We start from the raw sequence: 22411 nt of genomic DNA on the forward strand, positions 1-22411 counted from the left end.
AATATAGACGGTTATAGCGTACCTCCTTCCTACTCTGGTTTTGTCTCCTTTTCTCCTCCTTCTCTAACATTTTCTGTTTTATCTCCCTTTCTCCCACAACTTAATCTGTTTGATTACACCTCTCTCCTTCTCTCTCTCGCCCCTTTCTCCGTCATAACTACTGTTACGTGTCCATCCATCTTTCACTCAACCTTCCCTCTTCTTCTCCCTCCCCCACACCCTGCTCTGCTTAATTAATACTTGTGTGACCTATTTAGTTGCTCTGAATTATTGAAGCAGACTCTTCACTGGCTGCTTTCAACACCCTCACACTCTGACATCTCTTGTTCCTCTCCACGAAAGTGGAGTTGGCCGCATTCAAAAACAGCAAACTTTCTCTTTTTTTTAAACTAAAAACAAAAAAGAGTATTTTCAAAACATCCATGTAAAGTATCCTTTATGTAGTCACATCACATCATCATCATCACCTAGCATAAGATGCAATCAATAAAATCTCAAAATGTATTCCAAAGGCAATAAGTAGCCAAAGGAGGGATGGTAAAATGAGATTAATGCATTCTCTTCTCTCAGTTCCAGTAAAAAGCCTGGCAGCCGCATTTTCAACCAACTGCAGACGATTAAGTGCTTCTCTACTAAGTGCAGAGTATAAGGAAATTATATTAGTCGAGATGGGATGAAATAAAGGCAGGCCAGGTCAGGGGCAGATGGAAATAACTTAATTTTGGATACATTTCGTAAGTGATCAAACCGCAACTGAATACCCTCTGCTGCTTGAAATGCAAAATTTTAAGTTCAGTCCCAGCAGATCGTCCCCAGAGGATCAAAGCTCATTTTACTGGTGATCCCCTTGTGTTGTGCAACCATCAGGGCCAGATGTCTACTTGTACACAGGATACATCACAATGTAAGGGAGAATCTGACATACATGTGTAGTAGGTTAGGCATATTATTTATATATTGTTGAATAAGGCAATTTTTCTTTTTTTTTTTTACATACTTCTTGCTATTATTGTGTTATTATCTCAAACAGCCATGAGGATCCCAGTGGAAAAAAAGAACAGCCCCATCTTTATCTCCATCTTTCTATCAAAAATCTGTGTTCAGGGAGGCACAGAAGATACTAAACAATCCAACACACGTTCTGAACCCAGAAGTTCAGGTGTTAAACTGGTACAAAAACACATTCATTCTGCCCTCCATCAAAATACTAAATAGCAATAAATAACAATACAATACATTTGCCAACAATACTATCTAGTTTATTTACACTTGGTTTTATTATTTGAAAATTGTTTATTTTACCTGGTTTTATTAGTTGAAAGTGGCTGGATTACTGTTTGAAACTATTGTCTTTTTTGTTACTTTCTTATGTCAAAGAATCAGTTGCACACTCACATATAATTTTAAGCACAACTGTGTAAGTGTATATATGATCTCTGTTTATATATTTTTGTTGTATGTTGTGTGATGCAGCTTGTGTGACCCTACCTTACCAATCATCAGCCCTAGAGAATGAGCCCTTTCTATTCTGCACAGTCCATATCATGTCAAATTGTCCCTCTCTCTGGATCTTGTGGGCATATAAATGCACAGTCTTGATTGCAACAGGATAAAAACTACTGATTTTAATGATCCCAGGGGCTTTCCAGGGGAGGCTTGATCTAACCCTTTTGTATCATGGGGTGTAATGCATATTACTGCCCCTCCAGGGGCTGCTAATACAAGATTAAAAAGATTATTTATGTCATAAGCATCTGCCAGCACAACAACTACACTCAGACTGTGTATACACACTTCTAGTAAAGTAGAGAAGTAAAGAGAAGCGAATACATTTATGCAAACTGTAAACATATCAGAATCATTTGATCTGGTCCTCATATTCTTGATTGTCCAGCCACCCAATCCACTTAACTCCATTGTTTCTATGTCACTGAGGCTGACTTTGCAATTTTGCGTCACTTTGCTTTATACTGACTTTATTACATCGCAGTGTTTGGCACAGTCAGATTGTCCCAATTCCCATCCTGCATGAAATTAACTGAGTGAGAGTGAAAAAAGACATCATCTACATTACATCACAGACAAGAGGGAATTAGTCTACAAATATATCTATTAACTATGAAAAGAGAAAATGAGTTCCTTGATTCCTCAATGGCATGAGATGTAAACTCATCCCTTCAGTACAAAAAGGGGGCAAAAAAACACGATGGGTGTGACAATATGTATTTTACGCCAGCACAAAGGCTTCTCTCATGGATTCCAAAGTCTGTGAGCGTTGGCAGGCCAAAAATAAATGAAATTGTTCATGATAGCATCAGAGGAGATAGCAATACAATACTAAAGCTATTTAACTGGGACTCTGGCATATCTCCCTGACCAAATCTGACTCCAGGCCTTTTTATCAAGCTTATGAAATAATGTCTCAGTTGATTTGTTTTAATGGGCAAAGAAGGATTTTGGATGGAGATAAAACACTGGTTTTGATATTGCTCGGGGCAAAACATAATCATGAAGAACAAAGTTTTTTTTTTTTTTTTTAACTCCTGAATGGTGCTATGAAATATCATATACCTGTAATAAAACTTTGAAAACAGAGCATAATTTGTAATGCAATGAACAGCATTGTCTTTGTTTTAAAGGCAATGAAGAACAATCACAAAAATCCTTTTATCTAATTTACTTCATTGACTATAATGAGAACAGATTGCTTTTTATGATTAGTGTTTACAAACCTCAGTGAAAAGGATGATCTTAAAATCATAACATGTCACACAGACCTAATTTATTCACCATCCGACTAAAGTAGAAGAAGTCTCTGTCTTTCTGTGTGTGTGTATATCTGTCCTTTGATTTCTTAACAACTGTTCATTCAATCAGCTTCACACTTGGTGGGTGTATTACTGAGGACCCAAGGAAGCGCAGTGTCCAGTTTGAGCTCTTAAGATCTACAGGCCAGAAGTACACACTCTGTAGTGTCTTGAGTGGTGACTAGAAGTGAGCGACTGAATGAATATTTTGGCGAAAGACTCAGTGGATTGTCCTTTTTTTTTTTTTTTTGGTGGGTGCTGTCACTTTATTTTGCTCTTTTTTTAACTGGTGCAAAAAAAGTAGCAGTGACTTTATGACTTTTTTTTTTTTTTTTTTGCTGCTTTAATGATCTGCAGATTCGGCAGCACAGTACAAACCCACTGAGCAAGAGGACGAGTGAGGACAAAGACACACACACCTGAGCGAATATTTTTGCTATCAAAGATTACGGGGCAGACAATGGCCAGTTGGAAAATTTTTAACACAACCCGACCCTAGAGTGAACCCTGAGTCTTACAGGTCTTACACGGCTAAACAGCATGCTGGGTACATCTCGCTCTATGTTACTCACTATCAATCAAGAATCAATCAATCAAGAATAAATGAAGAAAGACAGACCGGAGATGTGACTCTGTAGTTGCATTTCAAGAATCAGTGATGTAACTTGGGTACACCATTGTTCCAAGCAATACCCTGATAGCCTTGTCATAAATACCTAGCTATTAGCAATGACAATGATTATCAAACATTCGTTACTAAGTTGCACAGGACCCGAGGACATGCAGTGTCAAGTGTTTTATAAATAAATGGTTCTCAATAAAGCTGCACACAGCAGTACCAGAAGCATTAGGTCCAAACAGACACATTCTGAGTGGACACTGCATTAGAGGACAGTAAAAAAAAATGAGAATTCTGAATGCTGCACCACCAAACAAGCCTTCAGATTAGTTAAGGGATTAACAAGGAGATGCTGTCTAAATGCCAGAACTTGTGGACACTTAAAACCTAAACAGATTTGTGCCGTTTACAGTGAATGGTTTGGGAAACCTGGCTTTCTCCACAGTTGAAATCCTTGTCAACACAATACATATCAATGGAAAACAATAAGCAGTAAACACAAGTCCAGACAACAAGACACAAAACATCAAAAACATGCATAGTAATATAACAAAACGTACATGCTTGCATGGACAAAAACGTCCTCACACACGCTCAAATGGGCATGTCAAATCAAATCCCCTGAACAACTGCCTGCCTCTTACTCTCCCATGTGAGCTGAGAAGGTTACTCCACTCTTAAATATGTCTCAGATGAATTTTTGATTCCATGCGGTTCAAAGTCACTTTAATGTTATTCCTGGTGTCCAATTAAAAATGTCTTCAAACTTTTGCGGTACACAGTGAGCCGTGGCTGACTGCATGCCTGGACGGGGACAGAACATCTAAAGATAAGATAAATAAATAAGCCATGCAAGAGCCCATGTGTAGAAACCATCCACACCCCAGAGGATGTGTGCAGTTTCTAAAAATGGGCTCCAATGGGTACAGATAGCAGGAGAGAGACAGACAGTGGAAGTGGCTCTGTCCATATGATGTGGATCGCTGGTGCAGAAAATATAACTATTACTTGGTAGAGATGCGGTAATGAAATGATAGCTTCATTGTGAGCGCACAGCAACTGTGTGAAATAGCAGACGTAATGTGCCTCAGTCCCATACGGAAATAAACAGGGACGTCTTCATCTGTTTTAGCATGCATTTGTGAGGATGTGAATGTATCAGTGACTCCAAGTTTGTCTTAAAGGGATAGTTTGGATTATCTGATGTGGGGTTGTAGTAAAAAGAAAGTTGTTCCTATATACACAAAACTGTTCACAACAAGGTCTGTGGATTTTCTTGACTAACTGGGTCATGATTTTTCGACAGAGCCACTGGTTTTGAATTGAAACTGAAATGTATTTTGTTACCGTGTTGAGCACCACAACCTGAGTGCCAATTAGTCCCATTATATTGGAGAGCAGGCAGACATCTCAAGGGCCGATACCTCCAAATCTCTGCGACTCACACCGAAAAAATCTAGATGGATAAATATGCAGGCAATAGGCCAGGGGGAAAAAATATATATTTTGGATTTTGGGGTGAACTGTTCCTTTAGAAAGGTTCAGCCAAAAAAAAAAAAAAAAATCAATATAAGTTCATTGCTCTACTTGTCAGACAGCCTTTTCTGACAGGAAACTGCTGTTATATAAGCCAAGTATTGCTAGTAAAATTGTGATTTCCCCTATGGAGTGGTTTCCCATCAGAAAAGGCCGACTGTCTGCAAAGTAAAGTGGTGGAAACATTCTAACTACAGCACACAATTAAACTGATACTGATTTTATTGATATTATTTTTTTAAATACTTTTTGCTGCTGACTTTGTTTCCATGTGCGCCAACCGGCATCCACTGTAGATGATCCACTGACTCAGTTGTGTTTGAGTTCTCTCACAGTGCTTTTTTTAAAAATCTGTTTCACTTTGATTAACAATATAATCACACTATTCTGAGGAGATGTCTATAGTCACACTTATGTTTAAGCTGAAGCAGCTAATCAGGGCAAGAATGCTTCAGTGTTGAACGGCTGAGTGACCTTCCTCTTGTTATGATTTATTGAAAAGGTGCACAGCTGCTGCACTTGCAAACTCAGTATTACATATTTTACTACAATTAGCCTTCTGTGAAGGTAGAGCTACCATACGGCACTGTATATACTGTAAATAGTAAACTGCATTACTGTAACAGTGACCCAGAACATCTGAGGTTTAACCCTCTTAAATAATGCAAGAAATGGTATTTCCCTGCACTGAGGTAAAACCTTGTGTGGCCTACAACACCATGTTGAAGTCCTGGATTACGCATGCATTATAGAGATGCTGAGCAAGTAGTAACAAAACAAATGCAGGGAGACAGGGCTCGAACCGTAAGGTTATAAATCCAATCCTTATCCAATACTGCTGAATGTGAGTGTGAGGTATTTTGGTATTAAAGTCAAGTTTACCTCGCCTCATAATAAAAACAGCATTACAGATAACAGAAGAGTCTGGGGAACAAGAGGATATTTTCTGCACCTTCTATCATACAGTGTATTCATATCCAGAGTGTAGTATTTTTTATCACTTGTATCTATCTTAGTTATGACCTATGTGTATAGATAAGCCAACGCAGAGATGAGTTATGAGGAAACAGCAAACACACTGTCTCGAGGCTCTCCCTGGATGAAAAACTTGGGGTGAGGAGAACCCAGTGAGATTTTCTTTTCCTAGAAGTAGAACTTTCAGAACTGACCACAACATTATATCTGCTGCGTTAAAGCTCTGGCCATATCTTGAAACATAAAAGTCATACCTTGGGTCTTATTAAACCCTGTTATGATTTGTTGATGGGACCACCTTTACTGTGCTATTTTTATGTTGCTTGTCTGCTTATGACATTGGTGTTGATCATCTGCTCAGTTAGGAGTAGTGAAAGCAGTTTTGTATCATTAGTACTGGTAAAAACTTCCCTGTGAAGTTTTTTCATCAGTCTAGTATGCTGTGATTCCCCTCACCATTCCTAAAGTCCTCAACAGTCTATTCTTGGTTAAACTTCTTTGCTTGACTAAGCATATAAAATCAGTCCACTTAGTCTTTAACTTTTAACTTTAACTTTTTTTTTAATTACACCAATGTGCAATAATGGTTAAAATTCTAAATCTTAACCAAAAGTCAGAAAATTATATTGTTGCAATTATATTGTTAGATATCCTTGCACATTGTCCACTGTGCAGTACTTTATTATTCTTGTGCAATATATATTAATTTAGTGCAAAATTATTTTAATTCCTTTGCAGTAACTAGTTACTCTGGTGCAATAACTATTCTGTTCTATTCCAATGTCTTTTCCAGATCATTAGTTTTAGTTTTCTACTCATTTTTCTTTATTTATTATTACTTTATTTTATTTTATTTTTATTTTTTTTACCTTTTTTTTGGCTAGTAGCACTCCAAATTTCATTGCATTCTGTAAAATGACAATAAAGGCTTTCCTTCTATTCCATTCTATTCTATTCTATTTTTTTCTATTCAGAGTGGGTATATGGAAGTCCTGGAGTTTTCTTATTGCGTATACAGTGTATACGTGCATATCACAACGACAACACCACAGTTTTTTGTTTTTTTTTACCTCGAGTAGCACCATGGAGCTGTTATTCTATGAGTGTGTCCCTGCTTTGTTTGTTGTGTGAACTTGTACGAAGACAAGCATGCATGCATATGTACACACCCAGGTGACACACTCTTGCTAATGATTTCCCACTGTTGCACTAATGTACGGGTTGTGGTAACATGCCAAGATATGCAGCAATGTGCCAACAACAACAACTGAGGATGGAGACGGCAACATGGATGTAAATAAAGCTGAATTTTAAATGCTCAAAAAGAAACCTGCTTTGCAAATGTTTTACAAGGAAGGAGAGGCATTTGATAAGTTAGATAAGACTTATGGAATACAGCCAATGCACTGAATGTAAACATAACTTTAGTTTGTTTACAGGTAAACTCCACAGGGCCCCTTTAAATTATGGGAGGAGGTGTAAAATTGTTAATGACTTTCTGTTAGAGTCGGTGCACTCATGGATGTAAGTGCGTGCCCATAGATAAATTGTGATGTCAGTGGTGACTTAGAAATCCCTGTGGTACCTGAGCAGGTGGTGGGTTCCAGTTAAGTGAGGCTGAGAAGACAGAATACCTGTCACTAGTCAGTAGTGGGGGAGCAGGTGGTCGCTTGTTGTGTTGCTTTGTTGTATTTTTTTCTTCAGCTTATGCTATTTTTATTCAACTTCCCAGGATTTATTTGTTAATAAATGCCACCTCATGGTACAGACTCCTGCCTTTGTTGCTTCCTATACAACATCTCCTTTAAGTTTTTGCCAACATTTACTGCTCTTTAAACGAGGCTGCAGTGATACAGACTGACTGTCCTCTAAAATGACCCGTATTATCATTCCAGAAACAACTGCAAAAGCCCAACAACAAATGAGCATATTAGGATCTGCTTCCTTTTGTTGTAAGGTTTAACCTTTAACTTTTGATAACTTTAAAGGAGAAATATATTATATATTTACTGTAATAAATCATAAAATGACCATGAAATGTCATCAGAGATTTTTTGACAACGCTACAGCCATGTGTGTCTTCCTATTTCTATTCCGGCCTGTAACTATTTTTATTTTTTATTTCTCTTTACTTAGAGTTCGAATTACTGGAGAATGTTTGCCGAATGAGTAAGTGTCTGTTGATGATTAGTAAGAAATCATTAAAAATCTTGTAGAAGGAGTATGACAGATAAATTGAGCAATATGTTAATGGAGTCTAGCAGTAATGCAGGCAGTCATTGAACTCATTGAGGATAGTAAGCTTAGCTTTTACAGACTACTGACAGGACAAACAGCTGATCAACTAACCAGGACTCATCATTGCTTGTTATTATCAAATTAACATGATCAACTTGTTCTTACAGTCTGCATGAACATTCTGGGGAGGAGTGTTTTTTTTTTCTGCTGTTCTCATTTTTGCACACAGTTGTTACACATAATTAAATGACGGAGGTTAGTCATGATTAAAATAACCTAAAGTTGGCAGAAACAGAACACAAAGTGCAGTTTCCAGTACCAGCGAGACACGAGATCACAATTCTGTGGCAGTGTTTACGAATTTATCTGTTAATCTGTCTTATTCTTTACATATTTATTCTTGCAGTCCAAAATATGTGTGAGCAATTTGTGAATCCACCAAACCATTAGTCACAGGCAGGGCGAGTAAAGTCCCTGGGCTATCCAGAATGAATCATTTACATCTCTCCATCCCAACCGCTGCAAGCTGAGGTTTTCCATTTTTCTTTTCCCTCCACTCTCATTTACGTCAAATATACTTCAAATGAAGAGCATATAGGACATGATGCTCCATGCATCAAATCTTAGTGTGATTCAGGGCAAAAAAAATCATAAATTAGAATAAAATGGTACAGTTGCACGGGGGTACTGGTTGACAAAAAGGCAACTCTGCCAGTAAACAAATACATTTCATAAACATTTCATGCATTGTTGTTTTTGCCATATTACAGTGAAGCTGTAATATGGCCTGAGAAGTGTTTGTAGTTTTCTTTAAATTATCGTTCATGCAACAAGTGACAGAACTGTGCTCCAGTTAGACTTTTATGCATGGTAATGTGATGATTATAACAGATGAATGAACTTTCTTGTAGAATTGAAAATAAAACAAGCGTGCTGAGACAGCCACCGCTGCACAAAAACAGCTTGTTATTGCGCAATTAAGTTGCTAATTAAACCAGGGTCAGCAATTTAACTTTTGCCTAAAATAATTAGAAAAGGTTAGCATAAAGGGAAGAAAACCTGATTTATAAATGAAACTTCTTGGACGTATATTCAACTTGTCAGAGCTAATTAAATCACAGGCATCACTCAGTGGCTCAATCCTGGAGACACTGGAGCAATCAGACTCACTGCAAACAAGCCAAAAAATGTGAAAAAGAAATTATGACACTGGGAAATGTGTGAAAGGAAAGAGGGGAGGGGGGAGAGAATAAAGAGGGAAGGAAGCAGAGTGGAGACCGGGATGGTAGGAAAAATCAGACACACCCAGGGACTAAGAGAAGAGAAAGAGCACATCAACCGTCCATCCCAATGAGTGGAGTCATTGAAGGCAACACTTGATCTAAGACAATCCAAACCAGCAGAGATCCTGTTCATATTGCTGCTCCGTGAGCCCCTAAACTCTCAGGGCTCAGATGAAACAAAAGAGGGAACGTGTGTTTGTGTTTTCTTTTCAAACTTTTATCTGCTGGGCACATCACATTTTCAAGAGCTGTGGTTACTACTCCCCAGCCAGTGTGTTTGGTGGGAAAAAAAAAGTCTGTCAACAAATTAAAAGAGAAGGATGTGTGCTCGGGGTGCTGATGACTAGCTGTGTTGTGAGGCATCTGTAAACAGCAAATGTCCCTCTCTGTCTCCCCCTCACTTGCCCACCATCATTCCCCTGAACTATGTCCAAACAAGTCATTTAAATGGACACTGCACAGAATGAGGCAACATTTGCAGTTACAAGCTCTATCATCTACCAGATTCCCAATTAGTTTTGATTGAGGCATTTTTGCTCGCTGCTCCCCTTGGAAAGCAGTCTTGTGTATAGAAGTACCAGCATGAAGGTCATCCACTTAACGATAGCGCCAGCACACTGCTGCTTCAAAACTTTCCTAATTTCTCTCTGGTCTGTGACCTTATGTGCAGCAGAGGAGTTTCTAAAATGTTTGAATCGGAAAATGAGGCACCATGGTTTCTTTGTGTTTTACCTCTAGGTGAGTTTGCAAAAATGTTGTTCTTCCACATGGAGAAAAGGTCGTTTCTTTACCAGCAGGCCTTTTGCTGGAATTAATAAAATGAGACAGATGCACTGTATGAGTAAACACATTTGTGACAAATGATGAAAAAAAAGACTGATGGGTTAAGGGTATTCCAGATTCAAGAACGACAAATATGATACAGACTCCAGGGCTTCTTGAGGTCTGAAAAAGGACCAAATGACAAGTCAATCTGGACCCTCCAGTTACAAATACAGAGCCTGTCTTCAACAGAAAGACGTGTGTGTTGGTTGTCTGTTTATTGTTAGGTAGCGCCCCCCTACTGGACATAGTAAGTTATAACAGGAGATGAGGAGGAGCAAGAAAGTTTGCACTCCCCAAATCACCTTTTCTCCCATTAGGCTCTAATGTATTTTGACTATTTTGACTTTCTTGAATTTGAATGTATGTGACTTTTTTAGTCAAACCTAAAGGGTTTGAATCCCTGGGGAACTCAACAAAAACAATCACCAGAGGCCTCTCCATATAGGAAAACAAAGCATGTAGTGTTGTTTTTTTCCATCCATGTTTAGAGTCTTATTTAAGAGACCTAAGTAACATCCTGTCACAGGCACATTATGTGAGCAGGTCATAAGGGACAGTGGAATTTAACTTCATGTTAATTAGGGGGTTAAAGACAAGCAGGAGAACCTCTGCCATGAGACAATTACTTACTTTTAACAGGCTTACTCTTGTTCAAAGCATCTCTAAGTCCATGCCAAGAAGTGTCTGTGATGGACATAAGGCTGTGACAATAACCACATTACTGCCATTACCACTGCCTACCGTGGGTTTGAGCTCATTACGTCATCACTGAAAATTAATTTTTGAAGGATTTCTACAGTGCATTTGAGATCAGAGCTACACATACAAAAAGTCAGGAACAGAGCCTCTGATTCACTCAACTCAAGGCATCATGTTATTGTCAATGGACGGCTAATAAAATGCTAACAACATCAACAAAAAATGGATAAACAAGCACAGAAGACATTCACTGTTTATCATTGTTGATTTATTTTACTATGTCTCTCAAAAAAGACACTACAGTTCGAGGCTGGATTACAAAGCTTCAGAAAGGGATATGATCACACTGAAGCTGTCATTGTAAACGTACAACACCAGCATTAGCATTGGTGTTGGTGTTCTCTTCTTACTAAGTTTTCTTTTTCTGAACTTGACTACTGTCAACCTAACTGTACCGACCTGGAACCCAGATTGCCTCCACTTTTTCTACTGAGGACAGATAGAATGTGTGTTTTATTCTAATTCAACATTTAATACCAACAAACTGTTTTCATGGGAATTATAGAACTTGATATAATACAGGTGGAGAGCCTTAAGTGCACACCATGCACCAAGCAAAACACACTCTGGTCCATTAGCTGGTTATTGTACAGTAGCGCCTTCATGCCTTCCTGTAACCACGCTCTCACAGAACGCAGCGGGCTGCTGGACAAATGGCCTGTATCTCTGCACAGCACATTTTGTAAAGTGGCTATGGTGCTGTGTGCATCATTAGCCTTGCATACAGAAAGTTCTAGGGTCCATGGAGAAGTTAATCTTGCAGGATACCAGGATAATATCTTTATAGCAACAATGGCGTGTGAAAATTCTCAAAGCAGATACTGTTACTACAGGCACATTGCTAATACTGTCAGGCCTCTGCTAAACATCCCTGTTTTGCGCAATCTTGAGTTCACAGAAACTCTTAACCCGCCTCCTTTGCTCGTTACGCTCTACTTCCCTTTGTATACCAGCACCAGCTGTAGGCCTTCCAGCTCACTTGCACAATTGACTGTAACACCCTTAGCTCTATCTCTGCATTCAGATGCATTTACAGTATTCCAGTCGATTTCTGCAAGTTTTACCATCTTGGTAAGCAAAGATGTTTGATGAATGATAAGGTCACCAACACTTTCACCCTTTTCATGTCTGCTAGAAACTAATGTGGTAGGGTTTTTGCATTAGAGCAGCAGTTAACATCAGGGGGAAGTTAAGTTATTATAAGAAAAGAATTTCATTTGAGAAATGTGAACTAGGGGAGTAGTGATATACCTGCACTGTCAAATGCACTATTATATATCAACAGAGGTTTAATGACAGGGAATATAGTACAAAGGTGGTTTGTTTGCTGAGTTTGGCTATCATCTAACTTAGTTGTCATCTAACTTAGCTGTGTGACTAACCAAGCTAACAGCAGTTAGTGGTTAACTACTTTAGCAACAGGTAAAGCTGTCTGAATGCTCAGGAAAGCATCAGGGTGCTCTGTAAATGACCTTGGTACTATAGTCCCTGCCTCTGAGGCCGTGTTCAGTCCCAGTCTGGCCGTGTTCACTGGGAGGCTGTTGACCTCCATTCCATCACCCACTAACTGCAGCCAAGTTAGCAGAAACTCCAAGACCAGAGTTGAAGCTGAGCAGCCAGAGGACATCAGAGGGAAAACCAAGCATTTCCCCCATAAAATATTTTCCAGTTTCACACAAATCAGTCATTAGATCAGAGTCATTAAGTTGAGTGGGGTTTTTTTTTCTTTACAAGTTAGAAAGTTAAGCAAAAAGAGCCCATCATATGCTCCATCTAGCTAATGTTAGCTGCTGAAGCAGTCCACTGTAAAATGCCTTGAACATAATCTGCCCTTGAAGGTACCTGTAACCATGGTGATGTGATGAACATCTTGGAAGACACACCAACGTACCATACTGTTGCTAGTTTGCTAACTAATGAATCTTACCCTTAGCTCTGCATGGCTAAATGTTGAAGACTGATTGACAGGTGGACGTTATGATATTATTGGTTGAAATTGGTTAATTCAAGCTTATGCAAGCACATATTTTGTTTTGGGTGACACAAAAATGAGAGGACTTCCCATCATTTTGATATAAAAATGCAAAGAAATAGATTTTTATCAGTGTATATTGTTAAATAAGTGCACAATATGACTGGAGACGTGATGTAAAAGGGTTAAAAAAGGCTTTTCAAATTTAAGTTCATCTTTAAACATAGTGTATGCTCTTAAATAATTTATGTGTCCTTTCTTCTTTTGTCTCCCTCCCCCAGTGTCCCTACAGATTCCTTTTGCTATCCATTAAGTGTAACTGCACCTTTTGTACGCTTCATTCAACTACAGTTATGTACAGTTATGGTTGCAGATTCTCTCTACACCTCCTTACACTTGCAATTACTTGTAAAGTAAAAACACAAAATAAGTTTAAGATGAATTTCACTGATTGAGTTACTTCTATTATTATTAAAATTTACATGATTTCTACATACTGATAATATAATTTTTGTTAATTCTTTTGGCCACGATGATATGTGTGAAAATCTGATGTATTGATAGTCCTGTTATAAACAATTTTTTATTTGTTTCTGTTATCAAATAGATGAAAATCTGGGCACTGAAAAACTGCTACAAGGAACTTTCATATTTTGTTAGTTTTGGAGGCCCCTGTGGACAAAAGTGGTGTTTCTGCAGTAATAAACACAAAATATAATGTCAAAAGTAAAATGATAAGAAGGAGAAATCCCCCCCTGCTTCTTTTTAATTGGCTAACGTACTACTCAATGCAACTTTGCCTGAAAAAATGTAAGCACAGGCTCATTTCATCTCATTTTAAGGGGAATCTGACCTAGTGGCAGGCTTTAAGAATTACTATACAGAAATAGCCAATTTTCTCACTAATGGTCTTCTTAATTTGAGTACGTCACATGTAGTCATTGGTATTAAACTGGGAGTGTTTCATAACCAGTTACAAACTCCTTGTAGTAGCTTTAAATGGTAGGTGCCATAGAGGTGCCACAGCACCCCTAGGACACCACTTATGATTTACTGCTCATAAATTGTTGTAATTTGAAACCAGGCTGCAGCGTCGAGCTTTGAACAGCATTAGCAATAAAGTAGCTGTCCTAAACTACTTCAGCACCACAGACAGTGCATATCACACAGAGTAGTCCTATAGGTGTTACTGATGGATCATCCACACCAAACTGTGATTCAAATGGACTAAAATACAGTGATTCAAACAATTTCACGTAATTTTCATATTTTGCTCTGCATGTCATCTAAGTGAGCCTGAATAAAGACATTTCTTCTTAGAACCAGTGCAATAAAAAAAAGCTCTAAGGTATTTATCTGAACTTATGCAATGTTTTCTTTCTAGAAGAGCTGAGGGTATATTTAGGAAGAAAATAATGCTTCTACTTTTACCAAGGGAAATACAGTAAATTGGATGGGAAGGATTATGATAAAAATATTAAAATTCTGAGTAAATCCTTGTTCCACCGTGGAGTACAAATTGTTGGGGCCCAGTGCAGACCCAGTCACACGTAGTTCCTGACAGCTGACTGAACAAAGCTGAGGCCATGACAGTGTGTAAGGGTACAGACACTTACGGCAGTCCAGGGATTCATTGCTGTGATGATAAACGAAATATCAATAAATGAAGGAAGAGAATAATTAATGAGTGGAGGCAGGAATTACTCACAACTCTCTATCTCGAGTGTGCAGTTTTGTTCATCCAGTGGATACCGCCTGAGGTCCATCATACAAGCAGCGGTGGTAGTGATCCTGCAAACACATGACACAATGATATGTTCAGTTCACAGCATTGTGGTCGTACCTGATATCAAACTGGACTTCTGTTGTTTTCAGACAGAGAATAACAGAAAACTGCAGCATCTCTGTTTAACCATTTCAGTTAGTTTAAGTTTTCGTCTTTACTGAGTCATTTAGGTGCCTGGGAATCAGACAAATCTGCAAGGTCAAGTTTCATTTGTTTGTCCTGGATCTCCTCAGGCCAACCACATCTGTTTATTTAATATAGGGCAAGTCCTGATTTGAACAGTCACACATCAACACACCAGGCTCACAAAACTCTCAACTAGGCAGTGCTGATTAAATATGAATCGAGATCGAGTTACAGAATCGCCTATTTTTCGCCTCAAGTGTTTTTTAAACAAGGCTAACACAGGCATGGGCCTCTCCACATATCTTGTTGCCCCCCTTTTTTAATTTATAAAGATAAACTTTTATTCATGGTGGACTGCAGAGGATGATTTGAGGAGTCTCACATCCTGAGGAAAGAAGTGTTCTGAAGGCTGGTAGAAGTGCAGCAGATACTTCTGTATCTCTTGCCAGATGGCAACTGTCTTCCTGAATCATTTCCACAGGTGAGCATTAAGATCATGGAATAGTCCAAGTTAGTGGGGAAGCCCTGAGACTCTAAGTTAGCATTCTGATGCTATTTTAGCATACGGATTTATAGAAAGACATAATTAGTGAAAAGAAAAAATATATATGTATAACCATAATTTATCTGACGTTTTGTCAGATGGTAAGTCCCCCTTGCCGTTTAGCTGTGAAAAAGTGCAACCATTTCATAATTTTTTTTCTGCTTTATAATGGACCAAGACAACCCCTCACTTGTATTGTTTTCTCCCTCTGTTTAAGCTTTATGTACCTATGCAAAAATAAGAAAAACCACAAACGTATTTGCCCAAGATACACATCACTACCATGCTGTTGTTTCAGAACAATAGGTGACATTGTTTGTTGTGTGTAGGGATTCAGAAACACCATCCTTGTGTTACTGTTATTTAGCCTTTCGAATGCTATTGCACAGTTAAATCAATGAATTTATTTTACGAAGAAAAGTTGCACCCCTTGTCATTTTTAACAGCCCTCCCAGTCACTTCATCCTGGACCAAGCACCTTCCCAACCTTCATGTGTCACTCAGAATTACATCACACATTTTGTTGCACTGATTGGTTGTAGGTCTATCCAAGGCATTTTGGTCTGCACCCATTGATAAAACCCCTTGGAAATATAAAATGAATGGAGAGATTTCAGACTAATTCTGACATCGCCAGGCTGGTCATATATAAATAAATTTGCGTCGAGTTAATTAGTACATTTTAACTTTATTCACCAAAGAACTTGTAATTGCGTCTCACTGACCTCTGATGATCATTTGTTTTTCATGTAACCCTGAGTACCTAAACAAGACTTCAAATCTTCAAAACCTCTCCAGGTAAATGCAGGAACCTTTGAGGGTTTGGGGGTGGGGACGGCAGCGATGGGAACTCCATTGGGGATTACAGGGCCAGAGCTAATCCTTATGTCCCAGTTTTAGCATTGTTTGGATAATCCTGTGGGTCCTCAGTCAGGCCCCACCTGAGACACGAGTCACTGCAGGGATCAAACTCTGTGGGACAACAGTGGCAGCAATAGGGCAGAGATAACACTGGTAGTATTTGTACTCTGACTATGTCATCATGAAATATGTGGGATGAAAGTGTGTGTGTATTATAGCCTGATGAAATCCCAAAGACATTAAAAGTCAAGATTATTGCTTGTGCTAACGCTACGTATATGACAAGGAAAGTCAAAAGAAGAGAAAATGACATATTTCACATTGCAGAATTAAATTCATGGCAGATGCTATTTGCACCTGGGTGGGTTCTCTCACGGTACTCCAGCTTCCTCCCACAGTCCAAAGACATGCATGCTAGGTTAATAGGTTAATTGATAACTTTAAATTGCCCATAGGTGTGAATGTGAGAGTGAGTGGTTGTTTGTCAGCCCTGCATTGAACTGGCGACTTGTCCAGGGTGTACCCCGCCTTTTGCCCTGTGTCAGCTGGGATAGCCTCCAGACCCCCACAACCCTTCAAGGATAAGCGGTTACAGAGAATGAATGAATGAATGAATGAATGAATGGATATAGCCTTGCATGGCAAAGACAAGCAACCAGGTGTCAAGAGCCAACAATGCTATTGGCACCCTGGGCTTAAATGGCTAAATGTGTGTAATAGAGACAAATCCCACCCAAGTATTTTTGTTGCCTAGACCAAACCAAGTAGTCTTGTTTCACAACCCATCAAAGTAGATCTGTGGACTAACTGAAATGCAGCCAGTACCACTGACATGTAATCACACAACTGTCAAACCCTAGCTGTCCAGTGCAGGATTCAAGCCTGCTCTCTCACAGGAAGGACTTGCAGTTAACTACAAGAAAGAGGTTGAATGTGAATAGCTGAGTTGCTATTGTGTGCCTATTCATAGACACTCCAAAATGCATTTCCATAGCTGTTACAACAAAACTGTAGGACAATATATATAAAGAAAAATACACAAAAAATGTAAACTGTGCAGTTTACAAGCATTCACAAGACTTTTTTGTGAATGTTTGACATAGTTGTCCATCCCTTCCACTATTGATGTGACTGACAGAGCTTTGCATTGTGAACATTGTTGTTAAGCATGAACAGTTGCATGAATAAAAAAAAAGAATAAAAGAGATCGTGGGAGGTTCTTTTATGTTTGTCTCCGCAAAGAATCAAAGCACTTCTTATATTTTAAGTTCTTAACCCCTGAAGTGTCACTTCAGAGAGAGAGGAAGGAGCATATGAGGTACTGGAACGACTCAAGAACACAGAAAAGAACGATATGTTCATCTTTAAGCTAATGAAATTATCTTCCAACTGCACCTCAAGACACCAATGAAGTTTAATGACTGTAGCATTCAGAGAATATATTATGTATCGTATGCATAAATAAGCCAGTAAATGCTCCTCTCTGAGCATTGGATAAATCAAGGGAGTTGTTTTTATTGTGTACAACATGGGACCAATGGAACAGGCCTCTAACACACTGGTATATTTCATCCAGACACTGTTCATTAACAAAGGGTCTCAGAGTTATCATTCAGTTAACAAGTTAACAAGTACTTTAAATGACAAATGTAAATCATATGATCATGTAACAGGCTGAAAAGGGATCTAGCTTTAATCTCCAGCACACACCAACACTACCCAACCCTATGGAACATGCTGAGAAAAAAGATCAATAAGGCTGTAGAGTATTATCTTCTTTTTAACTGGGATGGCCTCAGGGGTGATTGTATAGACAGATACAAGAGCTTTGAGGTGAAAGGGACAGTGGAGCATAAAAGTGACACCTGTGGCTTAACTATATGACTTTCCCCCTGGTAGAATCCAATTTTGACATAAAAACATGTCATAAACAGGGCTATAGTAAACTCAATTTCAGTGCAGTCAGTGATGTGAGAGAATCAGATTGTGTTTAGTACTTTAACGCATTGGTTCTCGACCTGGGGGGTTGTTCTCAACAAGGGGCCATGAGATCATCTTATGGGTTGCCAGATGGATGTGGAGACGAGACTAAAATAAAGTATTGTGGCAGACAGGGACAAGCACTGAAAAGTATGCAAAATACAGCTGGCCTCAAGAAATGTGACCACCACTTCGTTAATTGTTAAAATTATAAACCAGCACAAAAATGACAGTTAACATAGAATGACTACTTTTGAGTGACTGAGAAGTAAATGTATACCGTGTCTCAAGGTGGGTCACCTAAAAGTCCTGCAGCAGGACCATCAGCTGAGAAAGGCAAGGCGTCAGTGTTTCCAACAGAGCTCTGACCCCCCCACAAAGCTTCTCGAACATCACTCTGATTTTCTGTAATATGGATTTTTTGTGGGGGTCAACACCAACCTCATTATTTTAGGGGGCTCAAAATGGCTGAAAACCACTGCTTAAGCATGTGTTGGATTTATTTAGTTTTTCTCTATAAAGCATGTATTTCCATTTGTATTAATTTCTATTTTAGTGAGGAAAAAACACCCCATTAGTTGACCTCAAAGTTTGATTTTCTGTCTACATGAGCTGTAGCCCAATAAGCCAAAATCCAGCTCATCAAATATCAAACACATTGACTGAAATTATTTAAGCATTCTTTGAATTATTTGAAACCTCTCTTTATTCAAATAGCTGCTTCTAACACATAACCGTGAATTATTTCACAAAGGAAACACACATTATAATTCTACTCGAAACCTTATTCTAACTTTTGATGCATTTTTAAGCCCGACACATGTATTTTAAGAAATGAGGTGCAAATTAAACAAAGCAGTTTCAATCTGGATTATTTATAGAATCATATCTCATGAATCTAATCTGCTATTCAAACAGAAATATTCAAGCATGGTGAGTGCTTTTATAGTAGCTGCAAACAGCAGGGCCCAGGATGCTATAACCTTCACTACCCCTATCATATTTTCGGCATACTTTATATGTCTACATAATAGCTTTTAGCCTTCCAATCACTACCAAAACAAATAGACAGGGGTGGATAATAAGGGATAATAACAGCAGCCAACCATGAGTCAATAGATAAGGTTATGTTGTCCATCAGACTTTGTGAAGGGAACATAAGGACGAGGCTGTGAGTAATAGGCTGCCATTCTTTCCCTGGCTCTGGTCTTATGTGAGAACTTGACTCCCACTGAGGGAGTTGCCACAGCGCAGCACAGCATGGTGGGTAATCGTCTAGGCACACCTGACAACATAGATAAATTTGTGCCAGAGGAGAGGCTCATCTTGAGTCCAATCCTCTGTGTTACACAGCAGAGATAATCACCCTAGTGTGTCTCTGTGTGTCCCTCTCTCTCTCTCTTTTGCTCTGTACTCTCTTTGCGCTCTCCTCTCTTTGCTCTCTCTATCACTCTTCCATTATTCAGACCAGCAGCCACTGCAATGTCAATCTTTTCGCATCTCATAATCTGAGCATTTCTAAAATCCAACCATCCAACATCCGTGCAATTGCATATTGGACAACAACGCAAAACACTGTATGTGATATAATTTGTGTGGAAGCTTTTGAAGTGATGAAACGGCGATACGACAGTGCTTTCATTGAGCCGTTATGGTCAATTTTCTATATAGAGGCATCTCATTCGGTCTGTAAATCATCTGCATCTGTCTGAGCAACTGAGCTCACCACAGGAACCATATGGTGGACAGGTGGGACCACACCCATCCAATTCAAAACAGTCCTTGTGGCATACACAGTGATATCATGATGAGGTCAAACCAAAATCAAGGATCCAGAGCAAGTTCTCAACAAAACACTTCAAAACTCAGCTGACATCAAGAACATGACATGATCTTTCTTTAGCTGTTTTGGCTGATGTGAGGATGATTCATTTGATGTAGACGCCACATTTAACATGAAAACCATCTGACTGTCTTTACATTATGATGTTATTGTTATTATGTTTAAATAATTGATTTGGCTGGTGCTACTTTACAGCCTATGTCCATATAGAGTTTCCTTTTGAGTACCAGAGTCTTTAAATTGCTTCCAATGAGGAAAAAGTATATGTGGCAGCAGGTGGCTACCTAGAGAAATGGCGCTACACCATTTGAACATTTTTTTGTCTTTTTTTCAGAGCACTCTGCAGCTTTTTTGTGTGGCTGCTCCCAGTGCGCCCTCTGAACTTTTCAGAAGACACTTTTGCTATTATAGTCCCTTTTGTTCAAGCAACCTGTACACCTATACATACATCAGGAGTGGACTTGTTAGTCTGATGACCAAGAAAATGGAGGAGACACTTGTTCTATCTGTGTTTGTCTATAGGTGTTTTTGGACCGGAGGAACTTTTCAATAGTTCTAAGAACTTTTGGAGCCTCTCACTTTTTTAATTCTTTGCAAATCATTGTAGTTCTTGAAACACAGTTTTGAGAGAGCACTTGCTTCAGAGTAGTTACTCTCCCAGCATAAGAGATACTTTGAGTGACGTATCTGCAGAGTGATTGCTCCAGATATGACTGTGCATTGATGAACCACCATTTTTAAAATCCTGTATAAACCTTAGTTTGAAGTTAACGATGTAAAAAATATAACAAAACATGGACAAATGGACCGACAGTGAAGTTCAGCATTTGAGTGCGTATGTGAAAGAGGAAATACAACACAATTTTGACTTGTCAAAGCAGAATATAAACAGTTTTGCCAGCAATTTTCTACATCAGGCATCCAACACATAGTTAATAAGCTGAAACAAGATAAGAAAAGAGAATCTGATAGAAAAACAAGCTAGTTGTATGCACTGGACGCTACCCTCTTACTCAGACCGGCATATGCTGGTAACGCAGACACAAGGGATTCAGCAGTTGGCTTTTAGGCCACCGGCAGCAGCACCGCTGGGAGCTGCAGTCTGCTAGTGTAAACCTTGTAGTGGGTAAGAGGCTCCTTGTACACTTAAAAAAATAATAATAATGTTAAATTTAATTACCTGTGTGCATCGCTGTCCTTTTCTGCACCTCGATATGAAAAATATGAAGTGCTTCTAAATTGAGTTTTCATTTTTTTGCTCTCATTCTTTCAACTGCATAATCTAAACGTTCACTCTCCTTTCAAACTCTGTTATAATTATAAAACCAACAATATCCTCCATCTTGTTTAATGTTGTCATAGTAGTACTTGTTGTGTGTCACAGAGAGGCAGCGTTGCTCTACCAACCGCCGACCGGCTTACGTCACTTTAAGGTTCCTACTGGCGGCGTGAATGCAAACAGAAAAATGTCCCTGAAGCTGTGTAGTTATCAGGCAACTCCCTAGTGGGAAGTTCCTCTTCAAAGAGTCGCCAGAACCGTTTGGTCCAAAAACACCTTATATGTCAGACAGAAATAATAACAGAGAGAGAAAAGCCCTGTGGGAACAGATCAGCCGGACACTGAATATTGCTTGTGAGTCTTGTGCTTTGATCATTCAATGCTCTGTAAACTTGTTGTAAGCTGTGTAGTCAAGCCAAGGTTAAAAGAGTACAAAAGCTAAAAAAAAAAAGGTCCTGAATCAAATGTTGTGGACATAAGGCTCCTTAAGAGGATAAAAACTTGTATTGGTGCTAACAGATTCTAACTAACCCCAGTCGTTTTTACTTTTTAATAATTTTACTGAAAAGACAGCCTATTTTGTTATTTAGGTATGGTGAATTTTGGATCTCTATCCACATGACAGAAGGGAAGCAAGGAAAAAGAGACCACAGGAGTGAAAAGATAAAAATAGAGGAAATGAGAGAGAATTTGAGGATATCAGGTGAGACAGTGAGGGGACTATCATAACAGCACCTTTTAATAGCAATAAAGAAGTTCAAAGGAAAGATTTCTAGCATTAACATGCTGTTTCGTATTACACACCTCAGGGGTTTCCACCTCCCACAGCGAGACGGGAAGGTGGTTTGAGCCAAAGAGGTTTAGATGTATTCCCCTTTTCTCTGCTTCTTTCTCGTCCCTTGTCTTTGTCAGCGTTTATTTCTCTCTGATGGATTTGCTGCTGGTGATGGGGCTCCGTGGCTTCCAAGTGTTTAACCA

At 38.9% G+C, this 22411-nt stretch overlaps 1 protein-coding gene across 1 annotated transcript in view; it reads right to left on the minus strand.

The window, feature by feature from the left end:
• gabrb2b (gamma-aminobutyric acid type A receptor subunit beta2b) overlaps positions 1-22411 on the minus strand; it is an 82880-nt gene that overhangs the window by 16306 nt on the left and 44163 nt on the right. The window contains exon 5 of the mRNA XM_084729841.1: positions 14723-14805. Coding sequence (XP_084585967.1) covers positions 14723-14805 — 83 coding nt within the window. The remainder of the gene's footprint in view (positions 1-14722; positions 14806-22411) is intronic.

The sequence above is a fragment of the Lutjanus erythropterus genome, chromosome 11 (genome assembly GCF_056507025.1).
Source record: "Lutjanus erythropterus isolate fLutEry1 chromosome 11, fLutEry1.hap2, whole genome shotgun sequence".
NCBI classification, from domain to species: domain Eukaryota; kingdom Metazoa; phylum Chordata; class Actinopteri; order Lutjaniformes; family Lutjanidae; genus Lutjanus; species Lutjanus erythropterus.